Consider the following 24763-nt stretch of genomic DNA (forward strand, 5'->3'; position numbering starts at 1 on the left):
TTCTATTTTCATACCATTGTGTTCAGAAAAGGTATCTGATATCTTCTTAAATTTATTAAAACTTGTTTTATGGCCTAACATATGACCTATCCCAAAGAGCATTCCATGTGCACTTGAGATGAATATATATTCTGTTGCCTTTTCATGAAATGTTAAATCCATCTGGTCTAACGTGTTGTTTAAGGCCAACATGTTTTTTCATGGATTTTCTCTCTGGATGATCTATCCATTGATGTCAGTGGGGTATTAAAGTCCCCTACTATTATTGTGTTGCTGTCTGTTTTTTCCTTTACATCTGTTAATATTTGCTTTATGTATTTAGGTGCTCCTATGTTGGGTGTGCAAATATTTACAAATGTTATATCCTGTTGTTGAATTGACCCCTTTATCATTATGAAATGCCCTTGTCTCTTATTACAGTGTTCATTTTAAAGTCTATTTTGTCTAATATAAGTATAGCAATTTCAGCTTTCTTTTGGTTTCCGTTTGCATGGAGTATCTTTTTCTATCCCTTCATATTCAGTCTGTGTGTGTCCTTATCTCTGAAGTGAGTCTCCAGTAGGAAACATATATACGGGTCTTGTTCTTTTTCTTTTTTCAAATACAAGCCCATTTATTTAAAGCTAGGTTAACTCTTGTTTGTTTTGGGTTTTTTTTTTTTTTTACATTCAGCCACTGTGTATTTATTTATTTATTTATTTTTGGCTGTGTTGGGTCTTTGTTGCTGCAGGCGGGCTTTCTCTAGTTGAGGTGAGCGGGGGCTACTCTTCATTGTGGTGGCTTCTCTTGTTGCGGAGCATGGGCTCCAGAGTGCAGGCTCAGTAGTTGTGGTGCATGGGCTTAGTTGCTCCGCGGCATGTAGGACCTTCCCGGACCAGGGCTCGAACCTGTGTCCCCTGTGCTGGCAGGTGGATTCTTAACTGCTGCACCAGCAGGGAAGCCCCAGCCACTGTCTTTTGATTGGAGAGTTTATTCCATTCACATTGAAAGTAATTATTGACAGGTATGAACTTAATTGCCATTTTATTTATTTTCTCGCTGTTTTGTATTTACTTTGTTCTTTTCTGTTGCCTCTTCCTTTATGGTTTAATCACTTTCTTAAGTGGCATGCTTAGATTACTTTCTCTTTTTGTGCATCTCCTATGGGTTTTTGCTTTGTGGTTACCATAGGATCTATATATAATAACTTATAACAGTCTATTTTAAGTTGATAACAACTTAAGTTTGATTACATTCTAAATCTGTACATTTTTACTATTCCTCTCTCATTTTATATATTTGTGATGTCACATTTTACATCTTTTTATCTTTTGTAGTCCTTAACTAATTATTGTAGTTATAGTTATTTTTACTACTTTTGTCTTTTAACTTTCATACTAGCTTCATAAGTGATTAATCCACCTCCTTTACTATACATTTACCTTTACCAGTGGGATTTAAACTTATATATCTTTTCCTATTACTAATTAGCACCCTTTATTTCAGCTTAAAGAAGTCCTTTTATCATTTCTTTTAAGGCCGATTTAGTAGTGATAAACTCCCTTAGCTTTTTCTTGTCTAGAAAACTCTTTAACCCTCTTTCAATTCTGAATGACAACTTTGTTGAGTAGAGTATTCTTGGTTGGAAATTTTTGTTTGTTTTCCTCTCAGCACTATGAATATATCATGCCACTCCCTTCTCGCTTGCAAAGTTTCTGCTGAAAAACCTGCTTCTAATCTTATGGGGGTTCGCTTGTATGTAATGCATTGTTATTCTCTTGCTGCTTTCTCTCTTTGTCTTTAACTTTTGACATTTTAATTTTAATGTCTCTCTGTGAGTCTCTCTGGATTCATCTTATTTGTAACTCTCCAGGCTTCCTGGATCTGGATGTCTGTTTTCTTCCCCACGTTAGGGAGATTTTTAGCCATTATTTTTTCAAATAAGCTTTCTGCCTTTTTCTCTCAATTTTCTCCTTCTAGGACCCGTATAATGTAAATACTATTTTGCTTGATGTTGTCCTATAAGTCCCTTAAGCTGTCTTTACTTTTTAAAATTCTTTTTCTCTTTTTGCTGCATTGATTGGGTGAATTCCTCTACCCTGGCTTGGAGGTCATTGATCCTTTCTTTTTGTTTCATGTAGTCTGCTGTTGAACCCCTCTACTGTAATTTTCAGTTCAGTTATTGTATTTTCATATTGGTGACTTCTATTGGCACTTGTTAATATTATCTATTTCTTTGTAGAAGTTCTCACTGTGTTCATCTGTTCTTCTCCCAAGTTTGCTCTTTATCTTTATGGCCATTATTTTGAACTCTTTATCTGGTAAATCACTTATCTCTGTTTCATTAAGGACTTTTTCAAAGGTTTAATTTTGTTATTTTGCTTGCAACATATCCTCCGTTGCTTCATTTTCTATGTTGGTTTCTTTGCATTAAATAAAATAGCCACCTCTCCTAGTCTTGAAGGAAGTGGCCTTGTGTAGGAGATTAATCTCATTGTTTAACCTTGCCTTAGCTCTTTGTTGTCTGTCAAACCTTTGTGGTTGTCCAAGTAGCCTATTTTATTTTGAATGGCTCCCAGTAGTTGACATGTGCCAAGACTTATTTTTTTATACGATTTACATTTTGGCATTTGGATATTGTTGTTTTCTTCTTTGGAATTCTCTCCATATATTTCTTTGAGTGGTATAACCTAAAGCAAAATGCAATGTGTATTTGATCCTTTGGAAATTTAACTGAAGCAATTCTTCACTTACCTCAATTTATCCTTTGTTTAATACACAGTGAAATTGCATTAGGTACTCCCCAGGGTTCTTCCACACTGTTACATACTTACTTAATTCCTATTCATCTTATGGTTCTCTATGATCCTTCATCTCCTTCTCATTGTTAGCAATTTTCTTCTTTCTAATGTAAAGATCAATCATCCCGTCTTGCAAATTTATAATTTATATTTCCCAAGTGCACTGCACTGTGTCCTCTTAGGTGAATTGCCACCTTTAAAAGACTAAAGCATGCTTTAATTGTGGTATATATTACTTTAGACTCACATGGAAATCCCTTTGTAAAAATCATATGATTGTTACATGTGCAAAATATTTCCTCCATTTTAAGAATTGTAAATCTATATTGATCCCCAAAACTTGGCCTCTGTACACCGATGCCAAATTGAATCTCGGAGACAGAGTTTTGGGTGAAGTAGAAAAGAATAGCTTTATTGCTTTGCAAGGCAAAGGTGAACACCATGGGCTTGTGCCTCAAAAACTGTGTGTCCCAACCTGAGAGGATTTGGTGAGGAGTTTTACAGCAGTGGTTCAAGGGCAGGGCTGCTGATAAGGATCAAGCCGTGTATGTTCATAATGAAAAATGTCAGCAGATATTACATTGTAATCTACTATTGGTGATTTTCTCTAGATATGGATATTCATTAAAGAGTAAATTTGAGTTAGATATTAACAACAAAATTAACTATGCTTTATCACTCTGTACTCACAAGCATTGTTTCTATTTCTTACCCATAAAACCATTCATTAGTTCAAGTATTCACAAGTCTGCTAAGTCCTGTTTATTCTCCATTTTAAGTACAACTTTAAAAGAAACTGTTCATTATATTTTTAAAATTTATTAATTTATTTTTGGCTGCATTGTGTCTTTGTTGCTGTGCACGGGCTTTCTCTAGCTGTGGCGAGTGGGGGCTACTCTTCGTTGCAGCGTGAGCGCTTCTCATTGCGGTGGCTTCTCTTGTTGCAGAGCACAGGCTCTAGGCATGCGGGCTTCAGTAGTTGTGGCACGCAGACTCAGTAGTTGTGGCTCATGGGCTCCAGAGTGCAGGCTCAGTAGTTGTGGCACACAGGCTTAGTTGCTCTGTGGCCTGTGGGGTCTTCCCGGACCAGGGATTGAACCCATGTCCCCTGCAATGGCAGGCAGATTCTTAACCACTGCGCCACCAGGGAAGTCTGTCTGTTCATTATTTTATCTAAGTTCTATTTATATCTGTAGGCATCCTGCTTTATCTTTCTCACATTATGATTAAAGTTTAAAAAAATTACTTAGAGATCCTAGCAGGCACACATAAATTTAGCCATATGCCTGGCCACAAATAATATTTAATGAATGATGTGAATTTTCATGAAGCAGAGTGCCCAACATTTATTAAGTATATACTAGGTGCTTATTTATTCAATCACACTTGATAAGGACACTAAGGTATTAGAGAGGTCAAGTACAAGTGGCACATCTGACACTTGATCTAAGGGTTGTCGTACTAAAGAATACTGTGCTTTAGTTTCTCTTCCAAAGGGGATATTAAATCCAGTAAGTTTAATTATTTACTTACTTATTTTAAACTTTTCTTGGCTCAAGCAGGCCTAACTTCATCATAGGTCATAATGGGCATGTGATTGTTCTAGGGAACCATTCAAAAGGAGAGACAGTTATGAAACCTCATTGTAATTAAAAGACTGATTTTTTGTCAACTTGTATAAGTGACTCCCTCTTCCACAACTTTAAATTATATCTACTATTATCTCTGAAGGCCCTTCTAAACTAATCTTTCTTGTAAATACCAATAACTGTGTACTGCTAAACAAACTTGACAGATTGACAGTTTAAAGTGAGGTGGCTCTGGGATATTTTTCATGGCTTTATTATCCCATGTTTTGGATTATCTGGGTGAGTCCTAAATGTAATCACTAGTGTCCTTATAAGAGAAAGGCAGAGGGAAATTTGACCTGAGGGGAAGAAGGTAATACGTAATGCAAGATGTTACTGGCAGGACTTCCCTGGTGGTCCAGTGGTTAAGACGACGCACTTCCAATGCTGGGGGTGTGGGTTTGATTCCTGGTCGGGGAACCAAGATCTCACATGCTGCACGGAGCGACCAAAAAGAAAAAAAAATGTTACTGGTTTTGAAAATGAAGAAGGGGCTGCAAGTCAAGCAAGGCAAGGAATGTAGCTCTGGAATCTGGAAAAGGCAAGGAAATGGATTCTCTCCTAGATCCTCTGGAAGGAGTGCCCTGACCACACCTTAATTATGGCCCAGGGAAACTGATTTTGATCTTCTGATCTCAAAAATTGTAGAATTAATGTGTGTTGTTTTAAGCCAACAAATTTGTGATAATTTGTCACAGAAACCATAAGAAACTAATACAAAGACTAAACAACCTTTTATTTACTACTAGAACCACAGTTTCTTAATGAAATTGCATCTAATTTTATTCAATTTCCATTTCTGATATTCTAGTAATTTTGGTGCTAAGCACATAGCAACGTCTAAGGAGGTATGTAGCTGTTGAGCTTAGAGACAGTTCTTTTCATTTAAAAAATCCTTTGTTGGCCTCCTCAATTCCTTATTTATCACCTCTTCCTTTTTGTTTACTGAAAATACCTTCCCTAAGGAATTGTCTGTGACCCTCCTCTCTGTTCTTCATAATTTTATACTCACTACTCTATTCATTGCCAGAGCTATCATTGTTGCAGTCCAGCCAATGCTCTTGGCCCATCTGCTAAGCTCCAGACCCACATTTCCAATGGTGGGCTGTGAATCTTTGATAGCTATCTTTTATAGCTCATTGGCATCCTGCATTCACTGTAACTAAAACTGAATTCATCTTCCCACACATAGATTTATAAACAGAAAACCAAATAATACCAGAAATGAATGTTTCATCAAATAAGGCATGTTAAGAATTTTGTTTTGCTTTGTTTTACACAATAATGGAAAACTAGAGAAGTATCTAATTTTTTGGTTTTTGCAGATGTCAATTTTGAGTAATATTTCTTCCAATATGTCTTCACTTTGCCTTGTTCCACATGGACCATCCTAGTCATGGTGCAAATGCTGCAGGAATGGAAAATCTGACTTTTAGATTATTCTGTATATGAGTTTTAACACATTGATCTTCTCAGTCATCAAAAACTTTATATATAGTTGTTTTTCTGTTTAACCATTATAAGCCATATCAAATGCTCATGGACCATGCATGTTGTAAGTGCTGCTCTGACATCACACTGAGGTTTGTCTTTATGTTTAAATCAACTTTTATTGAGGTATAATTTACATTCACTAAGATCTACCAAATTTAAGTATAGAACTGATATGGAGTATGTCCTAAGGTATACTAAGAAAGAAACACAGCAGGGTACAAAAGAGTACATATAGTATGCTTCCTTTTGTGTAAGAAAGGAGAAATATGAATATGTACATTTGCTTAATTTCCAAAATGAAACACAGCTAAGATAAATCAGAAAGTAATAAAATTGGTTACCACAGAGGGTAGGTAAGAATGGGACTCCTTCAACTTTTTAGTACAATTTTGATTTTTGAACCAGGTTAAAATTTTACATGTTTAAAAAATAAATCAATAAGAAAGAAAAAATGCTATACATGAATACAAAGGAACAAATGAACCTAACTGTATATGAAAATAGATAATGTAAAGAGTTAATTCAAGGAACTTGGGAAACAGTGCCCTGACTCTATCTCTTCTTTTTTCTGAATAAGAATTGTGAAGAAATCTTGAACTTTACCTTGTAGTTTGTTACTGGTGGTATTAGTGATTTCAAAACCATTTTGTGTGTATTGTAGGACAGAGTAAGAGTAATACACTGACGTTAGGAACCAGGATTCTCATTGTGAGAGAAGGGTGATAAAATATTCAATGGGGGTGAGGGAGAGTAGAGGAGGAGGGAGATGCAGAGAAAGAACTCTGAGCTACTGGACTGGAATTGGAGGTTATCAAGATATAAAATATGAGCATGTGTGTAAACTCTGCCCACTTACATGGGTCTATATAGTACCCTAAATTTTTTTTTATTGAAGTATAATTTATAAATTTGTGTTAATTTTTGCTGTACAGCAAAGTGACTCAGTTACAGGATACTGAATATAGTTCCCTGTGCCATTCAGTAGAACCTTGTTGTTTATCCATTCTATATATACTAGTTTGCATCTACTAATCCCAAACTCCCAATCCTTCCCTCCCCCACCCCCCCCTCCCCCTTGGCAACCAAAAGTCTGTTCTCTAGTTCTGTGAATCTCTTTCTGTTTCATAGATATGTTCATTTGTGTCATATTTTAGATTCCACATATAAGTGATATATGGTATTTGTCTTTCTTTCTGACTTAATTTGCATAGTATGATAATCTCTAGGTCCCATCCATGTTGCTACAAATGGCATTACTTCATTCTTCTTTTTATGGCTGAGTAATATTCCATTGTATTTATATACCATATCTTCTTTATCCATTCATCTGTTGATGGACATTTAGGTTGTTTCATGTCTTGTCCATTGTAAATAGTGCTGCTATGAACATAGGGGTGAGAGCCTAACCTTGATTTCTAAATATTACTTTCCGCTAAAAGGAAACAGGGCTCCTTGGAGAAATGACTGATTCCAGGTCTGAGGGGGGAATGTACAAAGTAAACCTAAAATATATTGTTCCAGAAATCAAGGAAGTGTTAAAAAAGGGGGTAAAGATATGCCAAAAGGGACAGAGGAGCCAGCTTGAGGGAGCTCCCAAAGGTGAAATCTGGGACATTAAATGTAATGAGAATAATGAATACTAAATAAAAAAGAATCCATAAATCAACAACAGTAATTAATAACAACAGCAAACCAGTGGGGCTAGCTAGTAGATGGAGAATTGACAGAACTAGAAAATTACCATTTGCAGTCTCTGGTGTAATACCTGATTCAGGTAAGGACAGTCCAAAAATGCTTACACAGTTTGGTAAAGTTTTCTTGGGAAACAGGATTTATGCAACCTCAAAGTATCAAACCATAGATTATGTACTAATTAAGAGATAAAAGTACTTTGTGATGGAGACTCTGGCGTGTACCACCTTAACCAAGTGATTACACTAACATCACCAATAATTGGACAGTGATTTTATGTGCCTCCAGGACTGATTCTTTGAGAAAAACAAAAAATTACTAATTATTGGTGATATTAAGTTGGATCACTTGGTTGAGGTGATACGTGCCAGATTTCTCCATCATAAAGTACTTTTATCTCTTTTAGTTAGTACATAATGTATGGGTTGACACTTTGAGATTGCATAAATCTGCTTCCCAACAAAATTTCACCATTGTTTTAGCATTCCTTGGATTATTACCAGGAATGTTTAACTTTAATCTCATCATGACGAAACAATGAGAGAAAGCTAAATTATGGAACATTTTCTGAGGACTAGCCTGAATTCTTTGAAAACACCCAATGTCATGGAAGAAACAAAAAAGCAGGTGAACTGTTCAAGATCAAGGAGACTAAATTTAATATATAATTATTGATTGGATCCTGGACTGAAATAAATCAGTGTAAAGAACAATATTGGGGCAACCTGGCAAAGCCTGAATATGGACAATTGTTAAACTATCAACAGTCAAATTTTTAAAAATTGTGACAATATTGTGGTAATATAGAATAATGTCTTTTTTCTAAAGAGATATTTCCCTAAGTATTTAGAGATGATATTATGCCTGCACCTTACTTTTAAATGAAGATTGTGGGGAGGAAGGGAGGGAGAATACATGTGACAAAATATTAACTAGTAAATTTAAGTGAAGGGTATATGAGTGTTAATTTTTAACCTTTTTTTCTTATAATAAAAATTTGTGGAAAATCCCACTGAAAAGGAAAAAAAAATTAAATATAATCAGTGATCTTTAGATTAGGAGAAAATCTATTACAGTATAATATATTATTATGATCACATACCATTGTTGGCAGGCTTTGGTCACAAAATCATCATCATGAGCTTCCTACAATAAATAATGACATCTCCTGGACTTATTCTTGTTAAATTGACAACTGGAGAGACACTGGAGCTTCTCATTAGGTTCCCAGAGTTGCCATATATTCCAGCATTCAGTTTCCTCAACCTAGATCTACCCCTAACCAGGATCCAAAGCACAGGCGTAATCATGTCTACATCTATGGGTAATCAATCAATTAAATCACAATTTGAAAATCTATTTTTTTCTAATTTTGTGATTTAATCTTCATTACCCATGTAGGTTTAATATTTATCTTCCAAAAAACCCACTTTAATTAACTGTTCCTCAGTTTTCGAGAATATATGGGAGATTATTTTAACAATATTTAAGATAAAACAAGATTGTTTTATAAAATTAAAAAAAAATCTGAGTTCTAAAATTTAAAAAATCCATTTAAAATTAACTCTTGAGTGGTCAGTACAATTCTTAGATGAGTGTAAATAACATCAACTTTTGAACAGCTATTGAATAGAGTCCCAGTAAATATCCACTAACAGTTTCAAAGACGTATCAACTGAAAACTAGAAGAGAATGAGACAGACCAGGTTTGGTTTGTATTCAGAATCACTGAAACAGTCAAACTAATCATTGTTTATTGTGCTTTCCCACGAGTGAGGCTTTGCTGAAGACATTGAGAAAGAAATTTCAATACTTACAGTTTTAGTCATTTGCAGTCTGGCTAGGGAGGTAAGAGTTATATATTTTTAAATATAAAAGCAAAAAACTGGGAAAATCAAAATGTTGAAAACCAGAGGTTTAAATTGTGTATTACATGCCACAATATAAAAAATGTCTTGAGAAAACACGATATAGTCAGTGTGTGTTTGGTAACTCATACTGTATGACCTAAATGATTAGCACATAACAAAAGCATATATTTATATTTTCTAAAAATAACAGTGAATACTAATCATCTCTAACAAACAAAGAACTGGTTTTTATTTTCTGAGTCTTTTAATTCACAAGAATGTAAAATCTTTACCTGGACCTCACAATCATGAAGTGTTGATTTGTGAGCAGCATTTAGTATGGAACACAATTCATTCAGGCTCAAAGAAACTTAGAGAATATTTCTAATTAAAGAAGAGGATTTCAACAATAAGGAGATTTGGGTTTAGGTTTATCAGATTGCAACGTAATCATGAATTTCTTTACCTATGATAAAAGGAAAATTTCTAAGACAGCATTTGGATAATGATGGCTGGTAGTTTATAAATATTATTAACTTGAGAATGGTCATAAAAAGCAAGTATAAAACTTCAATATTGCAGATTTCAAGTACTCCTTTTAATAGATTAAGTGCCGAAATTTCCTAGAGGTATGATCACCTGAAAATGTCTCTCTATAAAGGAAATTATAACAAGTTTAATTTTAGACATCAAAAAACATTTAAAATGACACCACAAAATGTAGTTTAAAGGTCAAATTTATTAGGAGATTGAGGTGTAATATACACGGACTATAAATACTGAACAGCTGACTTTATTCACAGACAAGCAGAGATATAATCCGTGCCAACCTATTTTGTGGATACTCTTGTTCTTTTGTTCCAAGAAAAGTTTGCACCGTAAGACTTGGACTTGGGTTTCGGAACCCTTCTCTCTTCAACATCATAGCTCCATCCTAGAAAACAAAAACAAAAATAAACACACAAGAACAGAATTAAAGAGGACACCTGAAGAACACAGCGAGCAGAGGCTAACTTTCATAAATTTAATGTTCATTTATCACGAGTATGTGTCAACACATTTGAAATATAAATATTTAGTAATGCGTCCCCTTGTAATCCTGTGTGACGAGAGGGTCTAAAGTACTGCCTGAAGATGATTTACCATATCTTAAAGGTGTAAGCCATGATTTAATTTCTCCTTGCTGAATATTACTTGTTCAAATATCCATTAGTTATGTATTATGTAAAAATTTCCATTCCTCTTTGTGGTTTAATATGTGATTTCTTTAGCTGTAATGAGCAATACTGAACAATATAACCCATCTCACTGCTTTCTAAGAGCTGGTGCCTTTATAACAGTTTGGAGCTCACTTGAAGTGATACAGAGAAACATGTACAGAACTAACTATATAAATCAGAGTTAGAGGAGACCATAAGAGATTACTTGGTTGAGCTCCCTGGAGTTTGACAGGCAGATTAAACTCAAAAAGTTTTTCAACATTTGTTTCAAGGGCTGTCTACATTAGACTCCCATTGAAGTATCTGATAACAGTGCAAATTCTTAGGCCTGACCAGAGATCCATTGGATCAGAATCTCTTGTGGGGACCTGGGAATCTGTACTTAATTGATCCCAGGAGATTTTTATGCATAGAAATTTGAGTACCACTGGTCTAAACTGTCTGTTCCCTTCTGAGAGTTTATACCTTCTCTCCAAAGCCCTTCTCAGTGTTTTACAATTTTGAAAACTGGATTTATATATGTCTATACCTTCTGCTTTAAGTATAGTTCAGTTCTTCTAAGACATGGAGAAAAACCAAATAAACACACTCCTCCTTGAAAATATAATTGTCATACTTTTATTCCCTAGTCCAAGCAACCTATCTATATAACTCACTTTTCTTCATTAGATCCATTTTCCATCTCTGTAATTTGTCATTCTTCTCTTCTAGAACTTTCTTCAAATAACTCATCTTGAAACATTTGATTCATGGCTGAATCATGCAGTCATATATAAAATTTCCAAACTGAATACTGTAGTCTAATTAAGTAAGCTTCTTGATCTTGTGAGTTGTTATGAATTCTAGTGCCTCTAGGTGAGTATAGTATTTGCTACCACAAAGCTTACGTTGCAACAAGCCTTTTAGAATTCGATTTTGCCGCAAAAGTGAAGCCTATGAAACTCAAATCATCAAAGTATACTGCTAGTATGCCTATTTCAGTGCCCAAAAAGGGGAAATAATTAATAACTCCACTGCTAGAACACTATCTTCAAAGAAAGCCCATTTGCTATAAGGAAATGGAGGAGGAATGCAAATGAAACAAATGGTTTAAAATACATCTTACTTTCACAGAACCCCAAATACTGGTATATTAACAAGTGGTTGTTTGAATTTCAAAAAATTTACTAAAGAGCATAAGAACAGTACCTACTTTATAGGTTGTCATGAGGTTTAAACAAGCTAATTCATGTAAAGTCCTGGCATTTATTAACTTCTATGAGAAAGGTATTTTTCTAAAACCTTTATATGAATTAATATTAGTTCTTTTATATAACTGAGGAAACTGAGGCACAGAATGGTTAGGTAACTAGCACAAGGTCACTCAGCTAGGAAAGGGCAGAAGCAGTATTCGAACACAGTCTGATTCTGGAGCCTGTGCCTTAACCATACTCTATTGGTTCTTGTGGTTTATAGTAAGAACTTGATAAACGTAAAGGTATTATTTCTCCCTCAAGTTTGATTTGCAACTTCCTAGCAACTTATCTTCTATATGAAGTATTAATGTGAATAAAATCTGTCATATTGGAACCCATTAATTTTGAACTTATGATGCTTTGAATCTAGTTAGGCATAATTTGGCCTAGTTATTAACTACAGAAAGGGGTTTTGGTAAGCAAATTAATACTGTGAACTAAGTATAATTTTAACATTATAAACTTCTCAAGCATTTCCTACATTAATCAGCAAGTGGTGCTGATAATTATAAAATACTCAATTCAGTAAAGCAGGTATAACAATAATATTTACTGAGCATTTGTTATACATTTAACAAAGATTATCAATTGCCTTCTCTGTGTCAGGAACTGTTTAGACACCAGAGGTAAAGCAGTAAACAAAAAATTTCCAAACTTCTTCAAGTCAGTGGGGGAGGAGAAGTTAATAAGTAAATGCATAGTATATTACGTGCTAATATAGTAAAACGTACAATTAAAAATATATATTATATACTAATGAGTACTAAAGAGAAAACATTTTAGAAAGGGCAGATAGGGGCACCTTCCGTCCCTGAGAAGATCACATTTGAGCAAAGACATAAAGGACATCAGAGAGTTAGTCATGTGGATGTCTGGAAAGAGAGCTTGAAGGCAAAAAGAACGCAAGTACAAAGGCCTCCATTCAGGAATGCGCCTGGTATTCTGTGTTCTAGGTCCTGCACTGAGTTTTAAAATTGAGTTAATAGGTTGCCTGGCTTATGAGGTAGGCATTATAAATACCCTGATTTTATATCTAATTATGAGGAAAAATAGAGAACATAAACAAGCAGCCTAAAGCCACATGGCTAATAAGTGGCAAAGCCTAATTCAGGTTAAGTCTATGCACCTAACCACCTCATAATAAAATGGCATTTCCCTGTAACTGCAATTTTTATCTATTTCACCCATCTCCTTTCAACCTGTGTGATTTCCTAACTTTTTTTTCTGTTTATTTTTGTAAATGAGTTGAAAAGACGGTTTTAAGAATCCCTGGAAAGTAAGGCTACGTCCTCCATATGTCCCCCCATAGTTGTGAAGAAAGGAAATCGTTTCTAGTGTGGATTCTATGTCTAGTTATTGTAATGATTACTGGTAAGTTACCCAAGACTCTGTGATCTTTTTCTTGCCAAATGATGGGTGAGACGACTTACGTTCCCTCCCCCTCTGCCTTACTACACACACTCTCCAGCCCAATAAAGACACTAAGAGGAACTGAAGAAGAAATGAGAAAGCACTTAGAAATATTTAGTAATTGGTACTATACACACACACACATACTTGATAATCACTCTCAATTACAGTTAATCCTTCAACCACGAGGGAGAAAAAGAATTTTTTTTTTACTGCATCAGAATGCAGACATAGCTCTATTATCTGTTCTGTCCATGGAGTCTGAAAACGCTGTCAGGGTCACTGCAATGTGAGAAGACTGGGGTTTTGTACACATAAAAGAACAACTGGTTTGGGTTTTCTCCTGGTAACTAAGGAGTGAGCTGACTCTTGGGAATTGTGAGCCGGATTATAGTTGCCGTTGATAGTGATAACAACAATAAATAGAAGTATCATTATAGGGATTGGAATGTGGATGGGCAAAGCACCCTGTGAAACAAACAGAAACACCCATGGAAGAAACCTGCGTTTGCTAACGGCATCCGTCTCTATGCTATTCCTTTCCACTTTATCACAGCCACCAGTGATTTTTCTACGGAAAACTCTGTTCCCAAAGCGACACAAGCAACTGTGTTTCTCTGATTAAGTAAAAGCAAAGAAGGGTATGAGGAAGTCTAATGACAATTCACAATAGACTGAAACTCAAGTCAGAGTCTACGTAAAATCTCCCTTTGGATTTTTCAGCAGTTTTCTACTATGTAGGACTGATGTTACAATGAAAATTTGCCCTTTTCTGGAACCCTGTTAAGAATCTGACCACATTTCCAAGCATCCCTCTACAAAGTGTCTACCTTACAGTGCCTGGATGAACAAATTTACTGGTCCCACTAAAAACTTCATACCACAATCTTTTAAAATTATTTTTGTAATATTGTAGCAGTATAAAGGCTACTGGGGCAAGCTGTAGCTTAAACTAAAAAGACAAGATAACTACAAGAGTAAAAGCACTTGAAAGGACATTGAACATTTGTACTTAATGAGTATGTTTCATGAATTGTACTCATCTTTTCTACTTTCCTATTTGAAACTTGTTCTTAGAAGGATAGAAGATAATATAACCTGTGGGAAATAAAACATAGACCTTTAAGAACGGAATCTTATTTGTGAAATGTTTAAATTTCCACAGGAATTGCTTTTGCAACCTGAAAATTTTTTTTAAAGAAATAACTCAAACGAGTTTTTGAATGAGATTATGAAAGTGAAAACGCTTGCACTCTCTGAAGAATGCTTGTATAAAATCAAGGTGTAATCTATGACAATGGTTTCATGTGTTGTTCTGTTGTTCTGGTTGTTCTGAAAACCAGCCCTTGCTCCTCCCAGCTGTGCAACAGAAGAAGATCAAAGCAACTGAGTCTAAGGCAGCTGCCCAGGGATGGGGTAAAGCTCCTAGGGCTGCCGTCACTTCCCACTGAGGAGAGCAGCCATATGGCATGGATTAACCACAAATCCAACCAACAGCACCCAAATGATGAGAAGCTGACTCCCTTTGCTGTTTCACACACTGGAATGCTTTCACAAAGATATTTGAATGTTAAGCCCTAGTATCAGAGAAATACCTCTGGCAAATGCTCCAATAAACTTAAAATGTGATCTGTGATATCCCATGCTCAATTTCTTCTTCAGAAATATGCCCATTTATTTTGTTGACCTCCAGATTGTGGCTGGTATATTCTACGTCCTATGATATGAATGTCTGGTGTAACCTTTTCAAATACTACCAAAAAACAAAAACAGAAAAGCCTCTGAACAAAACGAGACCCCAATAATTTATGAATTCCATGTATGAGACAAAAGAAAATCCCATTCATTTAAATTTACAGAACCATTTTATTTATGGTTCAGTAATGCAGAAATACAGAGAAACATTCATCAGTGTTTTTACTGCTTGTGAAATATGTTACCTCTAGTAACCTTGGTTCAAGTCCTGTTAAAGGTCTTTCTCCTCCAATAACCTAATCGCAAACTCTGATATTTGGAAGTGAACGGTTTAATGATTTTTCCTACTGTCCATTTGTGTACAAAGTAAGAACGATCACATAATTTGGCACAAACTGACATATCTGGCAGTCACTGCTAACAGAGGCATGGGATCAGAATAGCAAAAACTTTGAGAGGTATGTTGATACTTAGAAAGTTTCAAGATTCCCCACCAGGCCATGGACCCATACTATGCGCCTAGGTAAAAGCAAAGCATAAACTTAAAATATAATTGAAGGAAGGAAGGGGAGAAGGAAGAAAAGTAGCTTTACAGGCACTCAAAAGTACCTTGGGACTTCCCTGGTGGTCCAGTGGTTAAGCCTCTGCGCTTCCACTGCAGGGAGCGCCGGTTTGATCCCTAGTCGGGGAAATAAATAAGATCCTGCATGCCGCGTGATGTGGCCAAAAAAAGTACCCCTATTTGAAATTCTCACGTATCTAATATTTTGGGGGAGAGGAAGAGGTTCAGAATAATTTAAAAATATCTTAGATCTTCTTTTAGAAAATATTATAGAGGAGAAATGTATTTTGGATACACTGGCAAAGCAGTTCTTTCCATGAAACTTATGTAAGATGGATTAGCAACACCCTACACCTGCCACAGCTGCAAAGACCAAAAAAAAAAAAAAAAAACCTTTGATACGATAGTTAATGCTCCCTTAAATTTTATCTGTTCAAATAATATATTTGCTATACAGTATTATTATTTTGGAGCCACATTATTCAGAAGTTGCCACAAAACAAACTGGTTTGTGTTCCAAAAGTACATTTGAAAATCAGTCATTAGAAATTTACAACACATTTTTCTAGAGAACGAAACTATACAACAAAGGTAGATTTTCAAAAATCACTTAGGGGCTTCCCTGGTGGCACAGTGGTTGAGAGTCCGCCTGCCGATGCAGGGGACGGGTTCGTGCCCCGGTCCGGGAAGATCCCACATGCCGCGGAGCGGCTGGGCCCGTGAGCCATGGCCGCTGAGCCTGCGCGTCCGGAGCCTGTGCTCCGCAACGGGAGAGGCCACAGCAGTGAGAGTCCCGCGTACGGCAAAAAAAAAAAAAAAAAAAGAAAAAAAAAGAAAATCACTCAGATTTTGACATAATTGGTCTGTGTGTGGTCTGTGTGTAGGGATCTCCAGAATCCTGTAGATTTCCAGAATCCTATATAACCCAAAATATACTAGAACCTCACTAAGCCCCCATGTATAACACTATCTCTATGAGAAAAATTATTTCAGACTTCCAACAGGGAATCTAAGGAATTCACGTCTGTCTGTCTGTCTTTCTCCTTAGCAGCCAAACGGAACATTTCCTTAGCCACAAGACAGTCAGTAGTACTGGGACTGGGGATTGGGAAGAAAGAATTATGTAGAAAAAAAAATTGGTGCTTCAGTAGAGACAACGCAGTGTTTATAGAACAACAGATCATAGCTGTTAATCTTCTTTGAGTTACTTTGCAATTCCAAACGTTGTATGTACAAATAATCTTCATTATTCGCAGATTCTGTATTTTCGAATTCGCCTACTCACTAAAATTCATTTGTAAACCCAAAATGCATACTTGTGATGCTTCCATGGTCATTCATGACATGCACAGAGCAATGAAAATTTTGAGTCATCCAACACACATGCTCCAGCTGAGATCAAACGAGGTAATGCTCTGCCTTCTTGTTTCAGCTCTCACACTGTAAACAAGTATCCTTTTTGTAGTCTATTCACAGCCACGTTTTTTGCATTTTTGTGCTTCTTGTTGGTAATTTCACTGTTTAAAATGACCCCCAAGGGTAGTGGTTTAGTGCTGTTTAGTGTTTCTAAGTGCAAGAAGGCTGTGATGTGCCAGGTTGTGTTAGATAAGCGTCATTCAGGCATAACGTATAATGCTGTTGGCCATGAGTTCAATGTTCATGAATCAACAAAATACATTAAATAAGGTACTTTTAAACAGAAACACACATAAAAACAAGATGGTGTATTGACTGGCTGACAAAATTTTGTGATCAGAGTCTCACAGGAATCATTTTCCCTAGGAGCAATATTTCAGTATTCACTAATTTAGTGTTTGTGGTGACTTTATAAAACATAACTACCGGGCTTCCCTGGTGGCACAGTGGTCAGAGTCCGCCTGCCGATGCAGGGGACACGGGTTCGTGCCCCGGTCTGGGAAGATCCCACATGCCACGGAGCGGCTGGGCCCGTGAGCCATGGCCGCTGAGCCTGTGCGTCTGGAGCCTGTGCTCCTCAATGGGAGAGGCCACAACAGTGAGAGGCCCGCGCACCGCAAAAAACAAACAAACGAAAAAAACATAACTACCATGTATAATGAGAATCAACTGTACTTGATGGCTATATAAATTCTGTCCTGCCTGGTGACTCCCTAGGCCTTGGAAAAACCAGTTTTGTTTCTATTTGCAATTCATCTCATTCTTTCACTCTATATAAATTTGTGCTGTACTGACTTTTCCTTTGAACTGGTTATAACGCCTGCCTGGCTCCCTTATTTCATGAGTAAAATAAATTCTTCAACACATGTTTACTTATATCTATATTAAATCATAATCTCATCTTTTTCAGGATATTCTTTTAACAATTTTGGAGGTACTACTGAGATGCCCAATAGGTTCACCAACCAAAACCAAGTAAATTTCTTCACCAGAAGTTGTGTACCTTATTTTAAGCTCAGGCGTATCTTTTCTTGGCTTCTGAAAGTAAGAGAACTTTGCTGATTCTCGTTTTTCAAATTTCAATGTTGTTCTCTACTAATCTGGGGAACTGATTTAAAGGTCTGATCATTTAATGATTCCCTTAAAATGGATTAATGGGGACTTCCCTGGTGGCTCAGTGGTTAAGAATCTGCCGGCCAATGCAGGGGACACAGGTTTGATCCCTGGTCTAGGAAGATCCCACATGCCGTGGAGCAACTAAGCCTGTGCACCGCAACTACTGAGCCTTTGTGCTGCAACTACTGAAGCCCACGTGCCTAGAGCCCATGCTCTGCAACAAGAGAAGCCACCACAATGAGAAGCCCACGCACCACAACGAAGAGTAGCCCCTGCTCACTGCAACTAGAGAAAGTCCACACACAGCAACAAAGACCCAACGCAGCCAAAAATAAACTTTAAAAAATTATAAAAATTAATTTAAAACAACCAAAATGGATTAATGCCTTTAGAAATCCATTCTCAGATGAGAAAAGACAGAAAATCTGGTTTGTTAGTCCTTCCTATTTGAGGTCAGATAAATGAAGTTGTAATCACTGAGTAGAGAACAGCTCTTTAGTGTCGACCAGTGAATATTAAAATTCTATGTTTACTATTAACCCATGGCTGAAATTTCAGAATTGAAACTATAAGTTCTTTGTGTGACTCTGTGTCTGTCTACATAACCTATTAATTCAGAAATGCCTTTACTTCTCATTATGTGTGTGGCTAGTGTTTTTCTACCTCCAGATGGAATTAATGAATTAGATTATAAAATATCATTAAGGGGCTCTGTTCTGACTGGGTATAGAGAAAATATGTGCTTGTATAAGTGGAATATTCCTAAAATGAGGGAACTGAATTTCTAATACCTTGAATGTGCTAGGTTTAAAAAGTATTCTTATAGGACCTAATAAACATTTAAGAATTTAAATTCAGGTAATATAGGTAAATTTTGGCAAATGACAAATTGAATTTTTGTTTAATAAAAACAGCTATGTTTTCTCTAATATATCAGTGTTAAATATAACACAAGCATAGATTTTTATTCTACCTGAATACAGTCTTTCTAAACTTATACAAGTTTTCTGATCAAATAAGCTAACATTACTTCTTTTCAATGTTTTACAATCCTGCAAAATGTAAATTTGTGTTTATCTACAATGATTAGTTATTCTAACAATTTTATTTCAACACTAATTACATTTTGCAATATGTCATCTTTAAAATTAATTTCCAGGATCTTTAGGTAACCTAAAACCTTAAATGATATTAATGAATATTTATTAGATACCTAGATAATTTCTACAATAAAATACTGAACAATTGATTACTAAGCAAAAATTTAAATTTATGTACTTTTGCTTCTTTTATATGCTACAGGGAGGCTGGATCTTTGGTTTGTTAATGGACACGTTCATTTTTGCCACTTGGATAAGTTGGACTGTAAGGAATGCACACGAAGATGGCTTACTAGGAGGACGCGGAATTTGCGTCTCCTCACAACTAGGGCACCTACCAGGCACCGGTGGGTGACCACGGTCACCTAAGGGGACGGGAGGAACCCCCAACGACTGGGTAGGACGTGGGGAGTGAAGGGGGAGGAGAAGTGGAGGGGGGATGGGACTGGCACCCCTGAGGGGTGGCTTTGGGAGGGGAAGGGATCCCAGCCTGAAGGGGGAAACTGGTGAACTGTTAGGAGGGCAGAGGATCAAGAGGGAGCGTGGCCAGGTTTCCCCTGCCCACCTGGATCCCCAGGAACCTGTTGAGATCCTGGGCCAAATTCTCTGCCCACCTAGGCCCCCTCCAGCTGCCTGGGTCCTGAGGGAATGGGAGGGAGGTAAGGGGGTGCAAAAGTAAAGACCGGACCTCTGGGATCGGCACCCCTGAGTGATGGCTGGGGGAGAGAAGGAGTTCCTACACCCAGTGAGACCCACTCACAGTTAGAGGTCCAGTGGCAACGGGGGAGACCCTGGGGGAGATGGTGGGGGAGGGGTGCGAAGTAATGGAAGGGAACACAGCCAGGGCTTTCCCTGGCCACGTAGGCTTCAGGAAGCCTGTTGGGCTCCTGGGCCTAATCCTCTGCCCTCAGAGCCTCCCTCCTGCTGCACAAAGCCCAAGCCCCACCCCTACACCCCCACCCAGGGCCCTACCTCTACACTCGGAGAACCCTTCCAATGCGCTGGGCGTAAACCTCAGCCACACACCCTCACCCAGGGCCTTACCTCCTAACTCCAGAACTCCACACTCCAGAGGCCCTTCCTTTCCACTTACTGCCTCTCCCCTTCCTAGCAGGTCCTAAGCAGAGGCCCTGCCCCATGCTTAAAAATCGCCCCACCTAGGCCACGCCCCCAGGGCCTTTCCCAGCTATGTGGGTACTGAGCCTAGGCCCTGCCCCACCCTAAACCCTGCCCCTGCCTAAGCTCCGCCCTCATAGCCAAGGATTTTTTCTTTTCTTTTCTTTTTTCTCTATTAGATTGGAGGTCTGTTATACCTTGTTGATTCATTGTTGTTCATTCTTATATATCTTTATTTTCCTAATCTTTTATTTTTCTAATTTTATTTTATTCTTTATACTTTATTAATGATCTCTCCTTTTGGCTTGTTCCCCATGCTCCCCTACTTTTTTGTTGTTTTCTTTTTTTCTGCTGTGGATTTATTTTACCTTGTGGCAGTTGTTTCAATTATAGTTTTATTTTTCCTAATATATTTTTTATCTTTCTAATTTTATTTTCTTTTTTATTCTTTGATATTGTACTGCTCCTTGTTTCCTTCCCTCCCTCCCTCCCTCCCTCCCTCCCTCCTTCCTTCCTGTTTCTTTTATTTTGCCACGAAGCTTGCGGGATCTTGGCTCCCAGGCCGGACATAGGGCTTGAGCGCCTTTGGTGGGAGCTCCGAGTCAAAACCACTGGACTAACAGAGAACCTCAGACCCCAGGGAATATCAGTCAGAGTGAGGCCTCCTGGAGGTCCTCATCTCAGCACTAAGAACCAGCTCTATCTAACTAACTACCTGCAAACTCCAGTGCTGGATGTCTCAGGCCAAACAACCAGTAAGAGAAGAATACAGCACCACCAATCAAAACAAACAAAAAAATTGAAATGACAAAAAAATATGTTACAGACGAATGAGCAAGGTAAAAACCTCCAAGACCAAATAATAAATGAAGACGAAATAGGCAACCTACTTGAAAAAGAATTCAGATTAATGACAGTAAAGATGATCCAAAATCTCAGAAACAGAATGGAGAAAATACAAGAAACATTTAACAAGGATCTAAAAGAACTAAAGAGCAAACAAACAGTGATGAACAACACAATTACAGAAATTAAGAATACTCTAGAAGGAATCAATAACAGAATAAATGAGTCAGAAGAATGGATAAGTGAGCTGATAGATAAAATGGTAGAAATAACTGCCAGGGAGCAGAATAAAGGAAAAAGAATGAAAATAATTGAACACAACCTCAGAGACCTCTAAGACAGCAGTAAACAGCACCAACATTTGAATTGCAGGGTACCCAGAAGAAGAAGAAGAGAAAAAGAAAGGGACTGAGAAAATATTTGAAGAGATTATAGTTGAAAACTTCCCTAATATGGGAAAGGAAATAGCCAATCAAGTCCAGGAAGTGCAGACAGTCCCATACAGTATAAAACCAAGGAGAAACACACCAAGACACATATTAATCAAACTATCAAAAATTAAATAAAGAAAAATATTAAAAGCAGTAACGGAAAAACAACAAATGACATACAAGAGACTCCCCATAAGGTTAACAACTGATTTTTCAGCAGAAACTCTGCAAGCCAGAAGGGAGTCGCAGGACATATTTAAACTGATGAAAGGGAAAAACCTACAACCAAGAATACTCTACCCAGCAAAGGTCTCATTCAGATTCGATGGAGAAATTAAAGCCTATACAGATAAGCAAAAGTTAAGAGAATTCAGCACCACCAAACCAGCTCTACAACAAATGCTAAAGGAACTTCTCTAGGCAGGAAACACAAGAGAAAGAAAAGACCTACAATAAAAAACGCAAAACAATTAAGGAAATGGTAATAGGAACATACATATGGATAATTACCTTAAATGTAAATGGATTAAATGCTCCAACCAAAAGACATAGACTGGCTGAATGGATACAAAACAAGACCGTATATATGCTATCTACAGGAGACCCACTTCAGACCTAGGAACACATACAGACTGAAAGTGAGGGGATGGAAAAAGATATTGCATGCACATGGAAATCAAAAGAAAGCTGGAGTAGCAATTCTCATATCAGACAAAATAGACTTTATTACAAGAGGCTAAGAAGGACACTACATAATGATCAAGGGATCAATCCCAAAAGAAGATATAACAAATGTAAATATTTATGCACCTAACATAGGAGCACCTCAATACATAAGGCAAATGCTAACAGCCGTAAAAGGTGAAATAGACAGTAACACAATATTAGGGGACTGCAACACCCTGCTTTCACCAATGGACAGATAATCCAAAATGAAAATAAATAAGGAAACACAAGCTTTAAATGACACATTAAACAAGATGGACTTAACTGATACTTATACGACATTCCATCCAAAAACAACAGAATACACTTTCTTCTCAAGTGCTCATGGAACATTCTCCAGGATAGATCATAGCTTTGGTCACAAATCAAGCCTTCGTAAATTTAAGAAACTTGAAATCAAGTATCTTTTCTGACTACAACACTATGAGACTTGATATCAAATACAAGATAAACACTGTAAAAAATACAAACACATGGAGGCTAAACAACACACTACTAAATAACCAAGAGATCACTGAGGAAATCAAAAAATACCTAGAAACAAATGAAAATGAAAACACGATAACCCAAAACTTATCGGATGCAGCAATGGCAGTTCTAACAGGGAAGTTTACAGCAATACAATCCTACATCAAGAAACAAGAAACATCTCAAATAAACAACCTAACCTTACACCTAAATAAATCAGAGAAAGAAGAACAGAAAACCCCCAAAGTTAGCAGAAGGAAAAGAAATCATAAAGATCAGATCAGAAATAAATGAAAAAGAAATGAAGGAAATGATAGCAAAGATCAATAAAAATAAAATTTGGTCCTTTGAGAAGATAAAAAAAATTGATAAACCATTAACCAGACTCATCAAGAAAAAAAGGGAAAGACTCAAATCAATAGAATTAGAAATGAAAAAGGAGAAGTAACAACTGACACTGCAGAAGTACAAAAGATCATGAGAGATTACTACAAGCAAATCTATGCCAATAAAATGGACAACCTGGAAGAAATGGACAAATTCTTAGAAATGTACAACCTGCAAAGACTGAATCAGAAAGAAATAGAAAATATAAACAGACCAATCACAAGCACTGAAATTGAAACTGTGATTAAAAATCTTCCAACAAACAAAAGCCCAGGACCAGATGGCTTCACAGGCGAATTCTATCAAACATTTAGAGAAGAGCTAACACCCATCCTTCTCAAACTCTTCCAAAATATAGCAGAGGGAGGAGCACTCCCAAACTCATCCTACAAGGCCACCATCACCCTGATACCAAAACCAGACAAGGATGTCACAAAGAAAGAAAAATACAGGCCAATATCATTGATCAACATAGATGCAAAAATGCTCAACAGAATACTAGCAAACAGAATCCAACAGCACATTAAAAGGATCATACACCATGTTCAAGTGGGGTTTATTCCAGGAATGCAAGGATTCTTGAATACATGCAAATCAATCAACGTGATACACCATATTAACAAATTGAAGGAGAAAAACCATATGATCATCTCAATAGATGCAGAGAAAGCTTTTGACAAAATTCAACACCAATTTATGATTAAAACCCTGCAGAAAGTAGGCACAGTGGGAACTTTCCTCAACATAATAAAGGCCATATATGACAAACCCACAGCCAACATCGTCCTCAATGGTGAAAAACTGAAACCATTCCCACTAAGATCAGGAACAAGACAAGGTTGCCTACTCTCACCACTCTTATTCAACATAGTTTTGGAAGTTTTAGCCACAGCAATCAGAGAAGAAAAGGAAATAAAAGGAATCCAAATCGGAAAAGAAGAAGTAAAGCTGTCACTGTTTGCAGATGACATGATACTATACACAGAGAATCCTAAAGATGCTACCAGAAAACTACTAGAGATAATCAATGGATTTGGTAAAGTAGCAGGATACAAAATTAATGCACAGAAATCTCTGGCATTCCTATACACTAATGATGAAAAATCTGAAAGTGAAATCAAGAAAACACTCCCATTTACCATTGCAACAAACAGAATAAAATATCTAGGAATAAACCTACCTAAGGAGACAAAAGACCTGTATGCAGAAAATTATAAGACACTGATGAAAGAAATTAAAGATGATACAAATAGATGGAGAGATATACCATGTTCGTGGATTGGAAAAGTGAACATTGTGAAAATGACTCTACTACCCAAGGCAATCTACAGATTCAGTGAAATCCCTATCAAACTACCACTGGCATTTTTTACAGAACTAGAACAAAAAATTTCACAATTTGTATGGAAACACAAAAGACCCCGAATAGCCAAAGCAATCTTGAGAACGAAAAACGGAGCTGGAGGAAATAGGCTCCCTGACTTCAGACTATACTACAAAACTACAGCAAACAAGACAGTATGGTACTGGCACAAAAACAGAAAGATAGATCAATGGAACACAATAGTAAGCCCAGAGATAAACCCACGCA

General features: G+C 36.9%; 1 protein-coding gene across 2 annotated transcripts in view; it reads right to left on the reverse strand.

Moving 5' to 3' along the window:
- Positions 1-10163: 10163 nt before the first annotated feature.
- The window catches only part of NDUFS4 (NADH:ubiquinone oxidoreductase subunit S4), a 119174-nt gene continuing 104574 nt past the window's right edge, over positions 10164-24763 (reverse strand). For both annotated transcript variants that reach the window (XM_069540519.1, XM_060007050.1), the window contains one exon: positions 10164-10378. In XM_069540519.1, coding sequence (XP_069396620.1) covers positions 10366-10378 — 13 coding nt within the window. In that variant the 3' untranslated portion in view covers positions 10164-10365. The remainder of the gene's footprint in view (positions 10379-24763) is intronic.

This window comes from Delphinus delphis, chromosome 3 (assembly GCF_949987515.2).
Source record: "Delphinus delphis chromosome 3, mDelDel1.2, whole genome shotgun sequence".
NCBI classification, from domain to species: Eukaryota; Metazoa; Chordata; class Mammalia; order Artiodactyla; family Delphinidae; genus Delphinus; species Delphinus delphis.